General features: G+C 38.5%; 1 protein-coding gene across 1 annotated transcript; it reads right to left on the bottom strand.

Moving 5' to 3' along the window:
* Window positions 1-1,922: 1,922 nt before the first annotated feature.
* Window positions 1,923-21,391, bottom strand: ZBTB11 (zinc finger and BTB domain containing 11). The gene is made up of 11 exons (XM_063305596.1): window positions 20,662-21,391; window positions 19,332-19,567; window positions 18,954-19,185; window positions 17,458-18,308; window positions 16,031-16,210; window positions 15,262-15,495; window positions 13,734-13,878; window positions 12,956-13,073; window positions 11,349-11,507; window positions 6,253-6,428; window positions 1,923-3,384 (listed from the first exon to the last, which is right to left on the bottom strand). The coding sequence occupies exons 1-11, from the start codon at window positions 20,969-20,971 to the stop codon at window positions 2,873-2,875; spliced, it is 3,153 nt and encodes a 1,050-aa protein (XP_063161666.1). The 5' UTR covers window positions 20,972-21,391; the 3' UTR covers window positions 1,923-2,872.
* Between the last annotated feature and the right edge of the window lie 696 nt (window positions 21,392-22,087).

Raw genomic sequence — 22,087 nt, 5'->3', positions numbered from 1 at the left:
TGGGACATTTGCTTGGCAAACAGACAAAGCATCAATTCATATTAGGAGTCTTTGTTATTAGTACTGAACAGTATTTTTCAGTAATATTCTTCCTTGAAAAACTGCTTTCCATATAAATGCTTTCTCCTCTTCTATATATAGCTCTGGAAATCTTTTGAGTGCATTTCAGAGAGCAGTTGCATTTCTGGTAGTAAGGACCACTGTGGTCATTTGTTAGCAGGGCTAGATAGTGCACCTGAATCTAAGAGCACATCCCCACCCTCCGTTGCTTGGGTTATCTCTCTCCTGTGCAATAGGGGCTAAGAAGTGTTTCAAAAAGAAAATATACTGCCTTATTACATCATAACTGAACAGGAAACAATTTCATAGCTCTGCTTAGCATAACTAACAATTTTACAATAGTATTTTAATCCACTTCATTTATTTTTATTAAAATCAAATAAGACATAATGCATTTAATAATATAGAGTAAGTTATGAGCCTGGGTAGTATCTATTGTATGTCACATGCAGCATTACCTGCTAATGATAAGGATGCAGTATCAGGTCAGTTTTGGCAGATTTTGGTAACTAGTATCCAATTTTACCCCATGTGTTTTCACCCTATTCTATGCAAGATAGGAAATTTAAAGGCTACGTTGCCAACCAACATACTGCTACATCCAACCACTTAGGAAGTTCATGAATGGGTTGAGATGAAGAGAAAGACTGAGAAAACTGTAGCTGGATGGTGTTGGTGGAGAAGAATGATGCACTTAAAAGACAAAGGACTCTGTATGAACTAGCGCATAGAAATGGTAGAAGCAAGCATGGTTTGCAAGGATAGAAAGGTATGGAGAAGTGTAGTGAAGGTGTAAATTAGATTTAAATTTCCATTTGCTGTCTCTTATCTCCTGCTTTTAATTTCTGTGCTTAATATTTCTTATTTCTGCACTTTACATAACTTAGCTTACCCTTGAATGGGTATGTACATATATAAAATAAGACAGAAAGGTCTGGACTCATTAAAAGTTTATCACTTACTGAAAATACTAGAATCCCCCCTTTCTCAAAGTCTCATTTGCACTAACCATTTAAGACACTGATCTAGCTTTTAGGTTTGTCAGACCTACCATACTTTTACCAATTCATTGCACTATATGCACATTTCTATAGTAAGTGCTGGGAAACCATAGGTAGGAAAGAAAAATCTTTAGTGTATTTAAATTAGAACTCCCACAATCTGCCCACTCTCCTGATTTTGCATACAAGCAGGACAGCTAGCACTATACCCAATCCTAAATGACAAGTTACATTTAGAATAATATGGAAACCCTTATCTTCAATATTCTCAGCCGTAATGAAAATATTCTATTAAAAATGACACTGTCTACTTTGTTTTAATAAGCCTATCCCTTGAAGTTTCAGAGAGAACTAGTCATATTGTCTCTATTATCTACCAAAATTTTAAAAAACATACAAAAAACAAACTTATTAGGTGATACGCTCTTTTTTGAGTAAGAATCCTCAGAATATTGGTTTGGTCACATTGTTTTGCAAGCAACAGCTCAGAATTAATAACAGGACTTTTTCTTTAAGTAACTAGAACAGCTGCTCATCTAAAATGTCCAAAATACACAGGAAGCTTTCTAGTCAAAATTTAGAGAAACAGCTCAATTGTTTACATCCATAAAACCTCCTGGAAAAATCCAGTTCTCATATGAAGTCTTTCCATGAGGCATACCAATTTTACAAAACATATTTTTAAGGGCACATCGAATGGCTGCAGCAGGGGACTCACCTGTATCCCTTTTCTGCTCACTGAAGCTATTCTATTGGTAGGTGGGGTTAATTGGCTTGTTAACAACATTACACGCTGTATCCAATACTACTATTTGCTATTACTATTTGCACAGTTGCATATTAACTCTTAATAGGTAACCTTTTGGTTTGCTTTTCACAAACTTTAATCCACATAATAATTACTTAAATTTTAAGACATTATATTATATAAATATCAGGACAGTATGAAAGCTAAAACTTAGGACCTTCACTGGTGAACAGAAATAAGTTTAACCAATCGTGTTTTTCTTATATACAGCATTTGTATCTAGTTCATTATAAATTGAAACAATTTTATCTGTTTATACATGATATATACAAATAGTTTAGCTAATCTCAAAACATGTAATCTTGGAAGTATTTTTCAGAATATAAAAAGCAAAACAGGAGGTGCAGGATTTTTCATACTCAGCTGGTACTACCCGTTTCTCTCCCATAACTGCCTATAGTTTAATGCAGCTTGAGAACCACTGCAGAATCGCATCTGGTTATAATTTAAAATATGTAGAAATAGTTCTTATGGAAACTTTGTTCCATAATTCCGTAAGAAAATCTAAGCCATCCAGATTGTATTTGTACTTAAGGAAAACTGTGCAGAGATTTTGACTAAATAAATATATCAGACTACAATATTTATCTCCATTAATAACAGATTCATAGTTTTTGTAGATCATACCCCTCCTTGAACTTCAAGAATAAATACAGCTACAATTTTAAAATGATTGGCACAAGTCTTTGGTATATTAAATGCTCAAAGAGAAAAACAGCTGCATCAAAAATTACATCGTAACTATCACATCACATAAATGATTTTATTTAAAAGCTTTTTTTAAACTAAGCATTTACATCTGGTGCAGCAGTCTTAGTGCAAGTCCATTACTTATCCCGTGAATTTCTTTAATTTTATTTTTTAATTACAGATGTAGGTATCACTTTTTTCACAAAACTCAGAAGAGGATCCTGAAATTACTATAAAAAGGCCAGTCAGACAGTTAATATTTTGATAATTACATGCTGTTTTGCCAAGGTTCTGCATTAATGAACATATGTATTCAGTCTTGATCAGAAACATGCTCTACTTCTACTTCTACAGTTTGAATAGCTTCTGTAACCTCTGCCATTTTCTGTCCTTGTTGCTGTGCTAATACATAATTGACAACTTGCATGATACTTTGGTCGGAAAGAGTAGAAACTGTTGTACACTCTTCGGTAGCTGCAACAGTGTCAAGTGTTTCTTCAGTAATTACTACAGTCTCGATCTCTTCAGTACAAACCTCTGTTTCTTGTTCTGGCACATCAGATGTTAAAATACTGATGGCATGTTCAACTTGAGTCCCCTGATTATGAAACTGAAGAGTGTCCTTTTCTAGCATGATTTTACAAGGTACGTAATCCCGGTGAAATTTAGTCATGTGCTTTCTTAAGGTACGGGCATCTATGTAGGCTTCATTGCATACTGGACACACGTAAGGTCTTTCTCCAGTGTGTGACCTCACATGACGTTTTAAGGAACGTGCATCAGCCCAAGCAACACCACAAGTTAGACATTCAAAAGGTTTAACACCTATTCAACAGAAACAGAAATAAATCATTTCCTAATCTTTAAAAGGCTGAACAAACCATTACTATAAAAACAGATACGATTTTCTCACAGCCAGTAAGTTCACTGTAATATAAGACTTTTTAAATAGTCATTTTTCATAGAGAGATCTTGATAGGTCACCTATAAACTGCTTTGAGCTTTTTAACACAGGATATTTTGTCATAAATGTTTATTAGTGTTAAAATAAAGAAAATGACATTACTTCCCATCTGTTTGAAAGTTACTGTGATTATGATTAAAAAGCTAATTTTAGACAGATAAAAAAGGCAATAATCAAACTGCAAATGCATGTTAGTATTATCAGTCCAGATACATAATTCGTAATTAGCTAATTATATTTGCCTTCAAACAGAGCTGTAGAAAAGCATCTGGTCTAAGGACTTGGTTCAGCTTCCCACAGATTCTGATTAACTAAATCATGGGATTTTGCGGTGGGGGGGGTCTGTCCCACCAACACCCATTTTTTTCATACAAGAAGTGAAAGAAAACAAGCAGAGCTATCATCTATTTCAGCTCCCTTTCACCTTTCCTAAAGATGTCGGATGGCCAAAGCAGAACCATGCTTATACATCCATATCTTTATTATTTATTTATTAAAAATATACACCACCTGACCCCCAATGACTCCGGGCAGTTCACAAGTAAAAATTATTAAAAACAGGGAAAAAATACCATAATAAACAAAAATAAAGGAGTAAAGATGGCAAAAATGACAAAACTGGAGAGAAATGAAAAAGAAACAGACCCACACCCAAATCTTCCTAACAGTAACAGGAGATAAGGGTCTCATTTATTTCTCCCATTTCTATTCTGCTGCAACTGACTCTTGGCGGCTTACATGATATAGAAACATTAAAACATCCACAGTAAGTTTAGACTATAGAAAATAATTTAAAACAAAATAAAATAAACCATAAAGTCCAAGTAAACCAAATATAAATAGCAGTAAGGAATAACAATAAAGTAAAAAAATAAAAATAAAAGATGGTTAACTACCTTAGCTAGTCAGAACACATATCTGAATGCCCTCAAAGAGGATATTATAACCCTGTTGGACTTGTCTTCTGATGAGGAGGTGGAAGTAGAGTCGGGCTTCTAGAGATAATAGTTCTGGAGGGTGTAATTACAGCAGTGTTGAAGCCAATTAACTCCATTCTGGCAGAGGCAAATCCAGCAGGCCCCCAGGACTCCCTGCCTGCAGCCCCTCAGACTCTGAGGTTCACCCATCCAGTCCCAAGCAGAGGGGTGCTTTAAAGATCCAACTACAAGCTCTGCTGGTCAGATAGCCTGGCCAAGGAGGAAGCTGGCAGGAGAGAGACTCTTATGAGTAATGTACTTCAGCTGTGCATCTGGGTGATGACTCTGTGAGGCTTGCTTATTGGCCTCAATCCCTGAGAGAAAATGTGGAGAAAACTTTTCAAGCCTCAGCTCTGCTGTTTTTACCTTACTGTGCCATGCCTGAAACTCCAGAGTCCACCTCACCTTGTCTCTCGTCCTCTCCCTTGGATTTGTCATTTGTTTATTGAATTCCTGGTCTCGACTTGCGACAAGCCTTGACTACGTTACAATTGCCATCTTTAGCTATAGGGAAAAGGGATTCTTTGCTTCTAAACATTCTGCCTCAGTTTGCATATCTCTGGACTGTGGCAAGCAATCAGCTTGCTATCTTGTTGGCTGGCACAGAAAAGAAGAGGCCAGTTTGATACCTACAGGGACACTGTTTGGGGGACTGGCACTGCCATCACAGACCAGCACCTCCTGCCTTCAGCTCCCTTAACTTCCTAAAAATGGAGAACTGAGCAGTTTCTTCCTGGTTGACCTATCAGGCTGGGGCAATTCAGACTTCAGATAAAATTAGATGCATCTTTGGAGCCACTGCCTTTCTCCTGTCAACTTTAAAACCTTGTATGTTTAAAATTAAACACCAGTTTTGTAAATGTCTTTCACCCCTTTAGAGAGGGGGCAATCCGAATTTTTAAGGAACATACTAGGTGTTCCCACGATGTGTTCCTAATATGGTTTTATGTCATAAGGGTTGTGTAATCAAAACTGAAAAACCATTTTTGGACATGCATCTTGTCTTATTAGTTAAAATTACTTTTTTTTTCCTGTAGGCTTAACACCTCTAATTTTAAGTGACAACTTTGTTTCATCTTAGGGTAGGCATGAGAAACTGAAATGCTATGGTTTCTCAATGCAATCCTGATGATGGAATATGAACACGCAGGGGCAGCCACTAAACAGCACGCCAAAGATATGGAAGCCAACTTAGATCTGGCTGCCTTACCCAGAGACGTGTTCTTGGGCAGTCATTTGCCTTTTTCAAGTTGGCTAGATATCTAAGATAAATAACTGTTCCCGGGTTCAGAACAGTCCTAACCCTGGCAAGATTTATTGACCTCCCAACAGTTGTTCTCGAGGGGAAGCTATAGGATGTTCCATCTGAACAAAGACTTTGCTCCTATGGTGAAGAGGTCCCTGAAACACTGACCCATGCCTTTTATATTGTTTCTATTACAAAGATGTCCAGTTTCAGTTAATAATACCCTATCTACTCAGATTTCCAGACCACCCAGATCCCTTTATTCACAGTTGCTATTATCTAATCAATATAATCTTATTTCTCTTGTGAGAAATGTGGCTATGTTTTGTTTCACTATTTGTAAAACACATCACTCCTTTACCACACGAGTTTTATTATTATTGAGTTTTGCTGTAGTTTTTATTTGTTGTCTCACACTTCGTTTTAGCTGGTCTCTGACTGTAATAAAGTATCTTGAATGTCTTTCAAAAAGGTGCTATTTTTAAATCAGACTTATTTCATTTTACCTTCATGGTTGTTCATGTGTCTTCTGTACTCCCGAAGCTGGGTAAATTTTCTCCCACAGTGTTCACAAATACGCTCCAAATTTTGTTTTGCTCTCCCTTTCTTCCCATGAGTGGCTTTTTTAACATGCCTCCTGTACAAAGCTTTTTCATAGAACTCTTTGCCACACACATTGCACCTAAATATAAATAAAATATCAGCTTGATAAAGTACAAGAATAACTTTCCTTATGCTAATCTAGTATCTGAATAGAAGATTGTGGAAAAAAGATGTTAAGGCTCTTACCATTTCTGAAAATAAGGACACGTGAAAGTGGGGAGCTAGTATTAAAAAGCCAATGACATTTTCTAGAAGGCTCAGAGAGTTTTGAGACTTGAAAATGAGGCCCTTTATATACCTGTCTTTATTACAATCAATGATTGTTTTAAAAAACCTTAAAATATAAACAAATACAATAATCAAGGATATAGTATTTGATGGTGTGCTTTAACTGAAGAAATCCAGACTTTAGCCAAAATATTGGTAAGGCTAACATTAGAATTGGAAAGTAAAAACTTTATGGAATAACAGTCTGTTCAGTCTGGATATTGTCACAGAAGAGATGAAATAAGAGAACTGATTATCTTCCTGTAGAAATAGTAATATGGCAGTACATGGGTAATGGTTTTACTATTTTTGATACTGGTAGTCCTCACTTAACAATGGTAATTGGGAGCGGAATTTCCATCACTAAGCAATGCAGTCGTAAAGCACAATGTCATGTGACCGTATCACTTAGCGACAGCAATCCCAGCAGTCCCCACTGCCATTGTTAAGCAAGGATTGCTTAAGTCATTAAGTGAGGACCTCGTGTGACCATGACTTGAGACTTCTGGCTGGCTTCCCACAAGTAAAGTCAATGGGGAACCCAGCAGGAAGCTGCAAGTCCTGGTCATGACCAGCCTTAGGCAGCTCACAAGCAGGCCGGCGGGCAAGCTGAGTAGTACAGTGCAACCTGAGTGCGGGTGTGTGGGTGCTGTGGCACAGGTGTGGACAGGCAGAGGGGTGCTGTGGCAAGAGTGTGGGGGGACTCCTCGGGAGAAAAAGCGGGAGCAGGAGTGACTTACCAGAATGACTTGCGACCTCCTGCTGGCTTCCCCATTGACTTTGCTTGTGGGAAGCCAGCAGGGTAGGTTGCAAATGGTGATCACCTGACCATGGGATGCTGCAACTATTGTAAGCACGAGCCAGTTGCCAAGCACCTGAATCACAATCATGTGACTGCGGGGATGCTGCAATGGCTGCAACTTTGCGGACTGGTCATAAGTACCCCTTATTCAGCACTGTCATAACTTTGGTTGCTGAATGAGTGGTCATAATTCAAGGACTACCTGTATTGAAACTGGTAATATGTATCCTGGGTCTGCATACTGGCTTTAAAGCATACTGGCTTTATAATGCGCCTTCCCATCCCAATATGGATATTTCATTTACCATGCTTGAGGGTGCATTATAAAGGCCTGAAGCTGTTAAATTCTAGAAAAAGACAATCTCTGACAAACTGAATCAACATCTGACAATTTTTCCTGGTGGCTTTGGCTTTCTTTAAAAGAGACTTCTATGATCATTTGATGTTAAAAAGGGCCACCTGGTGTCATTGTAAGCTGCTGTTGATAATCTAGGCAAACCTCTTTAAATGCCTTTTTGGTCTGTCATGATAAAACCATTCGGTGGTTTAAAGCCTGAATTAGCCCCCTTTTTACTCTTCTGTGCCTGATCATTTTTCATTCAAATCAGTAGCTGTTTATATATTCTATATGGGGCTCAGTGGTGATTAAACTAATAAGGATTTCCACAACGGGTAGAGATTTTAGCCATTCAGTGGTAGCTGTTGGGTTTGTATTTCACTGGATACGTGCTCCATTATTTCAATTCTGTAATTGGGAAGGATATAGTTTGGTTGGTCTGGCTAACCTTTTACTGAATAACATTGTTACTGGTCACTTTCCAAGTGTGGCTTCATCTCCAAACTGGCCAGTACATGCTTCATATTGCATGAAGCCAGCCAATAGTCAACAGTGATCTACCATTTCACCAGAAGGTGGGAAATCCCCAGCAAGGAAGCCATTTAATATACACAAGTCCAAACAGCCAGTTGTTTGACACAGAGCCCAGCCAAGTTACATCTCATATCCTTGGCAGCTTTTGGTAATAATAGGGTCTCTAATATTTCTTTGTCAAAGCAGCACTTGAACTTTTAAAAGAGGGCTTGTGGTTCAGATCCAACCTAGCATTCAAATCTCTGCCCAGGGAAGCTGAGGCTGCTGGATGGTATTCAGTACAGAGGTCTATGTAACTGATGATTCGCTTCCAGCAGGCTCTCATCTATGCTTGCACTCTAAACAGAGGGGTAGATATATTAAACAATGATTTCCAAGGAAATTACTACCATGGGTTCAAACAGTGGATGGATATGCAATTTGCTTCCAACTCTGTAATAATTAAAATTACAGTATCATTTATAGGATGACAACCTATCTTGCTCTGCAATGCCTTACACTGATTGATGTTAAGTTCTTAAAGAAAAGAACACAACTGGACAGAAACTTTAAAAAACTGATGATTTTTAAAACAGGAAAACCATCCAAATGTATTTCAAGAATGGTGTGAATCTACTTGATTTTATTTAAGAGTCAATTAGCAGTTTCTTCAATTAGAGTACATAATCCCTTTGAAGTTGGTAATATTCCTCTAGTAAGAAAGGAGATCACATCTCCATTTTGAGCCAAGGGGCCCAGCTCCTTGGCTGTACTCAGACTTGCAGGAGAGTGTTTATCATTCCAGGAGGAGACAGGGTACTTAAAATTGCACTTGTGAACCCCCTTCCTTTCTCTTCCAAAAGCCTTCAGCTGTTGTTAAGAATGACAGTGTTAGGTTATATATTGAGGGCATTAATAATCTTTTATCTGTATCTATCAAATATAGCTGTGTAAGTGGGGGAGAGGGATAGTACCTCTTTATCCCTTAGTGTTTGGAATGTACAGCCTTTTTAGAGGTTGTGCCAGCTCTCAAATCTTCTCTAAAGTCCTTGAGATAGGCAACAACCTCCTTCTGCATGGACCTCCTCCCAATGGATTATTTGTGTTGGTTTTTGTAGCCTTCCTACTTATCTAATATTAAGTATGGGGAAGATGCTTGAGTGAGGCTTGTGTACATCAGAAGCTCTCCAGTGGGAAACAAGCTTCTTATTCTGCCATGAAGCAGCAGCAGCTATGAAGGTTGTTCTTTAAAAACTCTTACAGGAATAATAAGTTAGCTAAAAAACTTTCATAGACAGCAGCACTGTTGGAATAAGTCTAAAGGCAAGGAGAATCAGTGACTGGGAAATCAGGCTATTGTTCTCTATACTTAGGGATTTAATTATTCCTCTTCTGTCTAGCCAACAATCTTTACTGATGGAGTGATGTTCAGTTTCTTTCCTAGCAGCCATACACTTATCAATGTTCAGCTGGTTAGCACACTTTCCAACAACCTGCTCAGGAATACAGCAATGTGGTTTCATCTTGTCTTAGCAGTAATGTTTATGACTCAGGAAGACCCTCTTTATGTCTTCTTTTCTCAGTTCTGATGACAAATAGAGCCTTCAAATGAAATTTGCAACAGATATGGGAGTGAGCTAACTATAACCCTAAATTTTCTGCAAGTTATGCAGAGTTCATTAAAAAGACTGCTTTTTCAGTGCCAACTTGCCCCTCCTCTCAAAATAGTATTAGCTCTTTGCATTTTTGTTGACTGGGAATTATTTGCGCCTAAATCACATTGCACAACTTCCACTGATACCATATTCCTCTTCACTCAAGATGCATTTTTCTATTGATCTTTGAAAGCAAACACCATGAAAATTGGGTGAGCACAGACTGTATTTTTCAATTATATAAATTAAACACTTACAGAAGTTTTGAGATCAAGAATGTTTTCTTATATAAAGGAGATTGAAGCCAATATAGGAAGGAACTTCTAATTTATTACAGGGGAAATTTTAAAGAGCAGTTGAAATCAAATAACTAAATCCACTAGTTACCTCAGCTACAGACTAGATTGCCTTCTCCAAAGCACTATTTTTTCAGTCTCCCATCTGCAACTGGAAATAAGAACTTACCATATCAACTTTTTTGCTCCACTACAAAACACCAAGGTGACACTTTCACTAGTCAATAATACAGTAAGAATAAATAATGTGTGATTAATTTCCTCCATTCTAAGAGCTATTTATTGATTGATTTTATTAAATTCAGAGGCTGTCCAACTCCAAATGATTGGGTGGCTTACAATTGTAAAGTAAGAGAGAAATTTCTACTTTTCATTTCCTATTTTATTGGTTTCTTCTGATTTTAATACATTATGAAATTTTACTATTGTACTTCATCTGAATTTTAATATTGGATTTTATAGAAAAACAAACCTAAGCTGTTTTGAAAGTCAAGTGGGGCATACATAAAAATCTTTTACTGTTTTTCAACCTGTGGGACAACCTGTTCTTATATTCCATGATGGCTAACTTCACTAAAAAGTTTCAGTCAAAAACATTTTAAGTATAAGTAATGAATAAGTAAACTACTGGAATATTACAGTGTTTGCATAGGAAAGCTGAGCTAGTTCAAAAAATAGCTCTCCAACCAGCTGGCAAAAGTGAAATACTAGAACTAAAACAGTCTTGTTTTATATAGACTCATAGCTATACATCAGCCATTTACCTTCTCTTTTTTTATTTTTTGCTTTGCAAAGAGTTCTGCCTTACCAAGAGTTCTTAATAATTCAAAAGCTTGATATTGGATGTCTAAACATACAAACAGATTGATGCATATAATCAGATTTATATAGTGATTATGTAAGTAGAGTTTGCTGGAACTGAGGTGGTAAATTGCATAAATAAAAAATAAAAACATTTTGAGGTGAAATAAAGTGGGCTTTTTTCAGTAACTCCACTGGGTATGATTCAACAGAACTTTTTACATTTAAAAGTTATCCTATCACACATGAGCAGAATTACAGATTGCATAAACTTGGCTAGAGGCTTTCATTATCTGAGTATTTGCAGATAATACTCAACTTTGTTTACCTGTATGGATCAGTTACAGAATGTGACTTCACATGAGAATACCAATCCTTCTTCCAACTATAGCATTTCCCACAGAATTGACACTGGAAGGGTTTCACTCCAAGATGTTTGTTCATATGCTGGCGGAGATCCCGAGGTTCATAGAAACTTTTCTCACACCTGAAATTAGATTTGAAATGATAATATAGAGCATATGTATATAGCCCTTATTAAAGAAATGTAGAAAAAGGTACTCAGGTGCAGCAATATGTGTACATGCATTAATACTATTAGTTCCTGTTTGAAAACAATCCCTATTAAAAACATGAAGCAATTTGCTGTGCTACAAAGTAGTGAGTTAATCCTCTATCAGATTATGAAAAAAGAGAGTGATTCTAAAGTTAATTCTTTAACTTTCCAAAACTGTTTTCAAGACTATTTTACAGACAATAATACCACTTTCCTCTGAAATGAGTAACAGTAAACATTTGTAACATCATAAAAAAAGAATGGTTTCAATTTGTTATCTTAAGCATAAGCTACTCCTATTTGCATGCACTATGCAGTAGAAAAATAAGATACATAGTTTTAATGAGTAACAGTACTAAGTGAAAATAAGCAAACCAGTATTAGGGAAACCAAGAGTACTAAAACCAGGAGTACTGCTATGTTCAAGGGCACTGAGGAATGAAGATGTTACAAAAATTAAAGAAATATAATGGGAAACTCTCTCCTTCAAGCAAAAAGTTTCCTAGCTCACCGAGCCCTGAACATACCAGAAGCTATAATAAGTTTAGTGTCAATCTGAACCCAAAATGTGGGGTGAGAGTGAAATACTGTACTTGAAACTACTTATAATACAAATTTGGTTGGCTGAAATCTTGAACATGGGAGACATAATTCCCTTTAAGAATTCCTTCTAACTGTCCTAACAGCCAGGAACCACGCTGAGACAAGGAATAGGTCTCTAGTGCTTTATTACTGCTACATTAGACAGAAAATCCTAACAAACTGAAGAAGCGTGGGAAAAACCCAGACAGATAAACCCCAAAGGTTAAGGCGGGTCTGATCTGTGTCTCTTTGAATGGCTGCTTAACTCCTCAGTACTACGCATGCGTTTTCCCCCCTGGATAGGGGCCCCCTCCTGCTCACCATCAGTAGTCATGACACTAACAGTGAATTTGTATGTATAGCGCTGAAAAGACTAAAGCCAAGCTCCTCTTGTAAGGAAGCAATAAGGAGAAGTATAAAGGAATTGAAATGTTTTTAAGGGGCAAAAATTCCAGCCAAAAACAGCCTAATAAGAACACTGAGGATGTATGGAGGGAGAAGGAGGATTCAGAAATAGGGAACTGACTGTTGCATTATGAGACCATGGCTAGGTGGAACCTTGAACAATAACACTCAGTGCTGCAAGATAATAGCCTAAGTCCTACTCCAGGAGTACCTAATTAAAAAAGGTATTAAGAAACTAATCTAAAGACTTCAAGATTTCAACTAAAGAAACTTCCATTAAAATATTTATTTAAGCAGTTTTGCCTTTCATCATCAAGAATAACATAGATTTTATTACCCACTTAAGTTAGTCAAGCTACCTTCAGACGTTTTAAAATCTTAATTATACTTACTGGGTACACTGATAGCCACGAATTTCTGGTTTGGGCTGGTGTTTCTTTAAGTGTTTACTAAGTCCTGAAGCTCTATGAAAAGATTTTCCACAGTGTGAACAGAAGTATTTTGATTCTCCTGAAAATAGTAAGAGTATCTATTATATGTGGGTAGGCAAACTACAGATCACATACAGCTTCCAAAAGGCTCCAGAAGCTGACATTTGATGACAATCTGGCAAACAATGATGCAACTGTCCCCTGATTTTTGGTAATAATAATCACAATCCATAAATTGTCATAAAGGCTTAACACATTTATACATTCCTGAAAACTGGCTCTATACTTCTGATACATTCTCTTTGAGCTTTTTTGGAGGTTCCAGCAGGATAGCACAGCCACTGCCCACCTCAGACTGAAGAATGGAATACTGCCCCCCTCCGGGGTTGCCGCCCTACCTTGCTGGGCATGCAGCCCTAGAAATGGCAAGGGAGGAAGCCAGCCAACCAAGCTGAATCAACCTGGCAATCAATACAGTGACATGATTTGATTTTTTGCAGGCTTACTCAGTACTGGTCCAGCCAGACACAGCTGGTTTCTAGTCTTAAAGAACCACCCATATTAATTCCAACTGGTTGGTATCCTGGCTCAGACTGATGGTTAAATCATGTTTCTTGGATTTATAAAATTGTAGATAAAATGGAAGAGGAATTACAGACCCACTGTGTTGAGAAGTGACATTTCAGTCCTTTTTACATTATTTTATTTTTGGCATTAATTAAGATTTTGTCTCATTTACCTGTGTGAATGCTTACATGCTCCTGAAGGCTTCTTTTTGTGACAAAGGACTTGTCACACAATTCACACTTAAATTGCTTTTGTGCTTCATGCAATACAAGGTGCATCTTTAAACCATGTTTGTAGGTAAATGACTTCCCACAAATCTATTAAAATGATAACATCACAAAAATATTATTGTCTTTCCGGGTGGACAGCAATACTGTAAACTAAGATGAATAAAGCTTCACTGAATCTGTTTATACTGCATGATCCATAAATACTTGACATTTTCTTTTCCTAGGATCAGCATTCTGTAGAAAATTAGATTAGGACTGTTAGATCTTAGCTGCAAAAAAACCCAGATAACCATTGAATGGCTGTAAAGAGATAGAAAACACCCACTTTTTGCTGCCACTTAGTGGCCATCTGGATTTTGCAAAGCCTTGTGGTAACTGTAAACTAGTTATTGTGCAAGGGGAGATACTTATTTAGTTGTATGCTGCCCATTCCCCCACAAGTCCTGCTTGCTGCCTCACTGTGATGGGGGTGGGAGAGTGTTCCTGGGAAGAACGAGCGAAGAACCCCAGGTGTGTATGCAAAGAGTATGTATTCCCGGCAGGGTCACCCAAGGTGTGAAGGTTATCCCAGCTGCACAGCAAAGGCAAGCAGCCACCTATATAGCAAACAGTAGCGATATAGGAAGATACTGGAGGCAGATGATCACTTTAATGACAATGGCAAAGACATCAATTCATCCTGTGCAGGAGAAGACAATGGTAAACCATTCCCATATTTTTACCACAAAAAACACATGGATAGAAAATATAAAATAATTGATGAGAGAGTGCTGATGATGGGCACCTCTTGTCAGATGGCATTCAACATGCTACTGTGGTGGATTTCGGTGCCTCCACTAGTTCTCAGGAAGGAGGGAGCACATTCCAAGGAGATAAGAGGACTCACAGTCCAGACAGTGTTGATGGGAAAGCAAAGAGGTTCAGGATAGCCCCGCCCTAGAGTCTCCCAGGTTATTTCCCCTTAGGTCAGTTAGAGTAGCTTTAGCCAGGCAAGATTCTGTCTGTACGGTGAGAGCAAATAAAGAACTGCAGTTTTGAATGCACTGACTCATCATTGTTCTTGGGCTAGGCCTTGACAGCTACTGAGGAAGAACTAAGGATTTAGATTTTTTCAGATTTTTTTCAGAGTACTATTGGTTGCTAGATTAAAGCCTCTGAGATATCTAGTTGCTGATGTTGCCATACAGGAAAAGAAAATCTGAAGCTACAAAGACAAAATTGCAGTGGGAACATGGAACATAAGAAGCAGGAACATGTTTATAAAGTAGAGCAATATTACGAAAAGCTGTACAACGTAATGGTCTAGACTACATTAAATGTAAATAATTTCCCCCTTAATTTTAAGTCTATATGTTATTTGCTAGAAATTCTGTTAGTCTGAAATAATTGATCCACTATTAAAACTTAAGCTATGTACCTGAAGCATATTAACGGCTGTATCAAAAATATGAATTACCAAGTTTTTTTTACCTTACATGTATGTGGCTTTACTCCTGTATGTTTCAACATATGAATTCTCAAAGAATAGAGTTTAGGTAAACTTCTTCCACATATATCACAGATAAATTCTCTTTTAGTTCTTCCTTTCGTGGCTGTACCACTTTCTTCTATATTAGCAGTTGCAACAGTCACTTCATTTTTTTGGGTATGACGAACAAGGTGAGCTCGCAATGAAGCACCATACTGGAACTCTTTTTTGCACAGCTAAGGAAACAAACATTTGAATTGATTTCTTAATCAATATAAGTAATTAATAATTATATTAATAATTATTATGTAAATATATTATATAATTATAATATATTTAATAAATAGCTAATACAAATTGATTTGTCAGAAATCTTTTCAAAAAATCAGAAACCATTCATGTTTCAGTTTTATAGGGATATATGTATGTTTGTGTGTATATACATTATAATGTATACACATTATAATGTGTAAGTATCAGTCCAAAGATACAAGATCTGTCTTTCAATTCTGTGAAATCTGGAATGTCAGGTGTGTCCAATTCAATCGTATTTACATTTCACAGACTTGGGAAAAGGCTACTCCATTTGCAATGTAACACTTCAAACCCTGGATCTTAATCATCTATAAAATCTTTTAAGGATTGATGTGTATGCTCAAAAACTATTGTCAGGTTGCACTCAATCAAAGAAAGTTGGCGTTCTCAGAATATACTAACACTATTATAGGACTCCTTGCTCACAGTACATTGCTCATTTTATCAAGTGCTTACTGGGCATTTATAATTTTTCGTCCTTTCATGCTTCAGTGTGTGCATTATAAGAGCATAACGTCTCTGGAAAATCATCCCACATTCACTGCATTTGTGCTGAGCTTCTGTGTCACTGTGTTCTATAATCTCTCTCTTGGGCTGCTTCATCTTCTTGCCTCTTTGCACTAGCTTCATGGCAACCTAATTAGAAAATTGATATTTAAAATTAATATTAGTTACACAGAAAACAGAAAAACCAACAACTCAAGCATATTACCTAAAGAGAAACAATATATATGACTAGAAAATCAAATAGTTTTTGAGTTGAGCTTAACTCCTGGTGACTTTAACGGACACAACCATGTCGGTATTTTAACAACAACAAGGAAGTGAGTTGCCATTACTTTTGTGTGATTTTTTTCCCAATTTTGCAGTGTAGCTTGTGGCTCTAGTCTTTCCTGGAGATCTACCCAAATGCTAATCAGTCATGACCCTGCTTAGCTTCTCAGTCCAGCCAAGTCATGTCACCCACTATGACATTTTGCATGATCACATTATTGGTAAATATATCTATCAGTTCTATCTTAAGTGATGGGAGGCAGGAATACTTTATCATCTTCAATAAATTTTTAAACTCATTTAGAATTCTGTATTTGATAAATACAAAAAAATTGTTTGAAAGAATATCACAATCTGTACATACAATTTTTATATGTGGCCTTAATACATATAGCAACAGGCACTGAATTCTTAAGCATCCTTGAGGTAAAGTAAGCTGTCTCCCATAGTACGGGCCTGACCACTTAGATCTTGCAGAGTTGTCGTTCTGGGTTCCCTTGATTAAACGTCACCTATCAGGAACCAGGAAGTGTACCTTCTCTGTAGCAGAGCCTGCCCTCTGAAATGAGGTCCCTCCCCAAGATCTAGATGGCTCTGCTCTTGCTTAGAAGGGCAGTGAGGGCCTAGGTCTTCACCCAGGCCTTTGGTGAGGAACAGTGGGACCCCTTGCTTCATTCTATATGATCAGTCACACTTGCCATTTTTTATCTTTTATTATAATTTGTTCGACTGTTGAGAGCAGCCCAGAGTTGTTGAGAGTTGGGTGGCATGAAAGTTTAATTAATTATTATTATTAATGTCACCCAGCTACCTCTCTTGACATAACACTTGTCCCTATTCCAATCAGTTATAGCTAGAGGTAATTGCTATGTAAATTTATTAACAGCAGAATCAAAATCACTTTCTTGTACAGCTGATATGATATAGCTTTTAGGTTCTTTAATGTCTCACTGTAACATCGCTTTATGGGCTTGCCAGTGCTTCTGAAATACAAGGAAAAATGTATTTGTAAATACTTACAACTACAAGATTCTTTTAGATAGCTCTCTCCCCCAGCCACACACATTTTAAAAAAAATCTTAGCACTAAGATTTTGAGCAGATTTATACCTGCTGGATGGCTGATTTGGGGGCTGGTTTTCTATTCTGTAGTTTTTTCTCAGTACCCTTGTGCAGTCGAATATAGCCACCCTCACTAACAGAACGCTGGCGAAGCTTGCTTTTATAGGTATCATCTTGACTGAAAGCTGTGGTCTCTGGCTGTGATTGTGGAATGCCCTGCAGTTTACAAGGCCTACCACGTTTTCGCTTCAGCCCTTCCTGGGAATCCTCAGTAGGAACTTCTGCATTTGCTTCACTGCTCACATTTTGTTCACTGCTCACATTTTGATCTCCATTTGTATTTTGATCAGTATCATTTTCTGCCTGAGTGCTAACAATAACTTGCTCTGCTACTGACGGCTCAGTTTGCACCACAGTTATAGTTTGATTTGTGGAACATTCCATTATTGGGGCTTTTTCTTCATTTTCAATTGTTTCCAAAGTAGGAGTATCCACTGGGAGCTCAGGAGGATTCTTCACAAGAGGCTCTGAGACAGTTTGCAATGCAGTTTCAGACACAGTCATCTCTTCTGCCTCAGTACTTGAAGATGTTCCATTCACAGCTGCTACTGGATGTTCAGCAGGTATTTCCTGCTCAGTCCTGGTAACAGGAGTAGCTTCACTTTCATTCTGCTCTAAAAGATTTTGAGCTACTTCTACTATCTGAACATCTCCTTTCTGGTACACGGTGATTTGTTTATCTTCCATCTGCTTGTGTACATTTTCACAGATTTCCAGGACCTCTGTCATGAGAAGATGCTGAGCTAACTCGGCTACAGCTGCCATGTTACAAAAATCAAAAATTAACTCTGAAGTATAAGCAAATTCAAGCAAAGGGAGGAAACTGGCCTTCCGAAATCCTGCACCAAATAAAAAAAGATATTAGAAAGCTTTGAGCCCTCCCCATTTATTTTAAAAAAGCAGAGATCTGCCAGTCTGGTGGATACTGAGGACAGGACCTTTTCAATAGCTGTCTCACATCTCAGGAATCCCCTGCATAGAAATGCATTCATTCCCTATCTCTCTTTTAAGTAAAAGTTCTTCAGTGTTTTGTCACTTTTTATGTCATAAGCTGCTGTGTTTTAATTCTGTATTTAACATTACTATATAAATATAATTTCAGTTATTATTTAAACTCTGTGTATACATAGATACCCACTACTGTAGGATAGGTCCTTTTTTATCCTGAAAGACTGGATATAAATTAACTAACTAAATAAATAAATCAGGGGAAACTGTCCAAATTAGCTTCCTATCAAATTAAACAGAAAGCACACACACACACACAAATCCAAGCACTTTTTGTCTAACTCAGTAAATGACTTAAAATGTAAACGTAACTTGTTAAAATATAACTTAATAAATGACTAAAAATGACCTTAGTAAAACTTGAAGTTTTACTGACTTCACAAGACAGCATAATCTTGTTTATATATTTGATTATCAACCTTTTACAAAATCTGCATGTTTAATAAGCTCACTAATTTTATGATACTGGAAGATACCTGAAAGATCCACTACTGCTTCATGGCTGGAAACAGCTCCCTTTTCAATAAAAAGTTCTCTGAAGTATTCACTGTTGGCCGCCAAAATAGATTTGTGTGCTTTATACACTTCTCCTTCAATAAGCAAGGTAACATCACAAAACTGACTGGAAAGCCGCTGTTGATTCAGCTGATTCAAAACTGACTGAGAATGTTTTGGAGAAGATTGTTTCACAAGGCCTTTACTGTCAACCTGGCATCAAAAAAGACAGCTCACAGTGTTACAACTAAAAGGCAAAACAAATTAAATGTCATCTGAAATCTGCTATGTATAAAAATAGTTTATATTACAGATGTAAAATAAACTTCCAATGCCAGATTATATGAACATTTACTTACAAATACAAGTTCATGCTTGGCTATTGGCTTCTTTTTCACTGGTTTCGGTGATGCTGCTGGCAGTGATGTGGAATTACTTATTTCATCATCTGTTTCGTTACTATCTTCATGAGATATTGCATCTAATCCTAGCTCCTCCAACATTTCAGAAGGGTCTGACAATGATCTAGAACGATCTAATTTTTCCTGGCATTTGCTGCATTCTTTAATGTAATCTTTAACTTGCTTCAGAATACCTAAAAAAGGACAGAAAAAGATTTTTTAAAAAAAAATGCATTTATTCATGCAGAACATGTTATTTTTAACATTAATCTTTCAATATCAGGCAATTATTCAGAAAATGTTTATCCTTTATCTTTTATTTGGATGTATGGAAACAGACTAAATCAGGGCCAATGTTCTATGTAAAACAAGCCTGATCCATTAGAACTTATATATGAAGATAGCCTATAGCAAATATGCAGCTGCCTTCTGTCTAAAGTATAGGGAGCTATCCTATGTGGATTAAAGAAGCCCTCTTGATTATACCTATACAAATTTGACTGAAGCTGCATGTCTGCTTTGCATTGACTGAGGGCTATTAAAAAAACACGCTATGCTAAAAATGTAGAAACACCTTACATTTTTGGCTACAATATTTTCATTTTGTTTTTTTTCAAATCACTGCTTGGGGATTATAGTTCATCTGCTCAGCATATGAATTAAAAAGGAACATTACATCAACAAGCATTCCCCTGCAGAGTCATGCATACATAAATTCATTCCTTCAAGGAATTTACACCCATGCAACTCCGTATAGGCTTAGCCTGGCCCAATTTATATTCACTGACTATTGTAATGACCCCAGAGGTTGGCAAGGCACACCAATCTTACCAATGATCCAACTGCCTTTCAGCCTAGTCCAACGTGTTGATGATGATGATGATACTGTAGTTCAACATGCGTCAGGCAATCCCAGAAAATGGGGTTAATTCTACAAAACGCGGTTAAGTTATCCAGGGGAACTCAGCCCGTGAACTGAACTGGCGTTTTTCGAGCATAAACCCATTTTCACGGAAATTCATCTTTGGGCACCAGCAATGCAACTTCTTTGCCCCTGCTTTTAGCAGCTTCGAAAGAGAGCGCGTCGGTCTAGACGAAGGCGGCGCTCACGACCAGAGGTGGGGCGAGTAAGTCGCGCGTGTCACCGCGCCGCTGCGAGGCACCTCCGAACACAGAGCGAGCGAGCCAGCCAGCCAGCGTGCTGGCCCGCCCCCCTACCCAGCCAAACCCGGTCACGCAGGGACCCCCTTCCTCTTCTCATCCCCACCCATCTAGTCCCTTTCCTCACCTCGCCACCAATAGCGCCTGGAAAGGCGCTGCCAAGTCTGCAAGCGGGTCCGGTGGGAGCCATCGGTTTCCAAGTGGGCTGCCCGAATGAGACGGGCGCGACGCTCGGCCTGCAGCACTACTTCGAGCTCGGCGAAGCGCTGCTGGTCCCGCTGCCGGCGCTGGTAGTAGAGGGTCCCGCCGCGCACCACATAGCAGGCGGCGGCCTTGCGGATCTTGCGCTTGACGTTGCCCTCGGTGCCCGGAGCGTACGGCTCGCGCTCGTTGGTCAGGTAGCGCAGGATGGCCAAGTAGCTCTCCTCGCTCGACATGGCGGGCGGGGAGACGAGAGAGGCGGCCGACAGACGCCCCCTCGTCAACAGAGGAGGGGGCACTTCAGCCGCTGAAAGGAGAGAGTCCGATGTGGGTCCAGCTCCGTTTCGGGGGTGGGTTGAGTCCTTGAGTTCCCAGCGGAGGAAACGCGAGTGAACTCTCCGGAGAAGATGAGCAGGCGGCGCGGGGGGGAGAGGCAGGCTGAGGGCGGGTGGGTGGTGTCTCCTGTCACAGGTGTTACGAAGGAGATCACTAGGAGCGAGAGAATGGAAAAGCAAGGAGAGAGGGGGGATGGCGGGAAAGGTTAAAATAAAGAAAAACCCGAAGCGTCGGGTCCAGAAGGAATCGGGCCCCAGGGGGTGGAACTGGAGTTTCGCGGTCCGCGGCGACGGGTGGGAGGAAGAAGCTCGGGCAGCCGGATCAACGGAAAGACAAAATGGCTGCTGCACAAGCGGAAGTGAGGTCTGGGAAGATCTAGCCTAGCCCTCCGAGCAGAGGAAAGGGGAAGCTCTTTGAGGAGCGTCGCCATGTTGGAGTCGGGCAATCGCTGCCAGGGCCATTGAAGATGATCAACCGATTTAGTATAGGTAGCGATAACGGGAGCGGGAAACGTTTGATTACATGTAATGTAGGCAAAATAGTCTTGCCTAAATTGTATTAAATAGATGTCACTCCTTTCTTGGACTGAAAAACTACCTAATCAGTCCGTGAATTGCCAAAGCTTGGCTGAACTATCCGTTTTAGATTCTGCTCGGATAATTCTCAAAGCGCTTCCATAAGAAAATGAAATTAATTTATAAGGTTTACAACTTAATTTTATAGAGTAGCATACTCGACTTCTTTCTACGGAAGCTGAAAAATAAGGTACCGAAAGACGCAACTCAAGTCAGAACTTTATTTCAAAGGGATTTAACTGCAGCTGGTTATTAGGGCAGCTTGAGTAAAAAGCATTGGTGTCTTTTCTTTTTCACCTGTTCGTTTAGGTAATATGTAGTATACTGAGCTTGCAAATAAAACATAGTTGATCCTATATAAGCAGTTGTTTTGGAAGTTTTTTCAGATCAGGGCTAGCCAGAACAGTGTGGTGGGTATTCAGTTTCAGAATTCCCAGCTGG

Source organism: Candoia aspera, chromosome 5 (genome assembly GCF_035149785.1).
Source record: "Candoia aspera isolate rCanAsp1 chromosome 5, rCanAsp1.hap2, whole genome shotgun sequence".
NCBI classification, from domain to species: domain Eukaryota; kingdom Metazoa; phylum Chordata; class Lepidosauria; order Squamata; family Boidae; genus Candoia; species Candoia aspera.
Note: the sequence above shows the minus strand (reverse complement) of the source record. Positions and strands in the feature narration are given on the sequence as shown.

Bases quoted from the DNA above. Each gene is read 5' to 3' on its own strand.
- ZBTB11 (XM_063305596.1), bottom strand. From the start codon at position 20,971: ATGTCGAGCGAGGAGAGCTACTTGGCCATCCTGCGCTACCTGACCAAC. The intron at 16,211-17,457 runs GTATAAATCTGC...TTTTCTAATTAG, and splicing joins CCAAATCAGCCATCCAGCAG to GTTGCCATGAAGCTAGTGCA. The intron at 3,385-6,252 runs GTAAAATGAAAT...TCTGTTGAATAG, and splicing joins ACACATGAACAACCATGAAG to GTGTTAAACCTTTTGAATGT.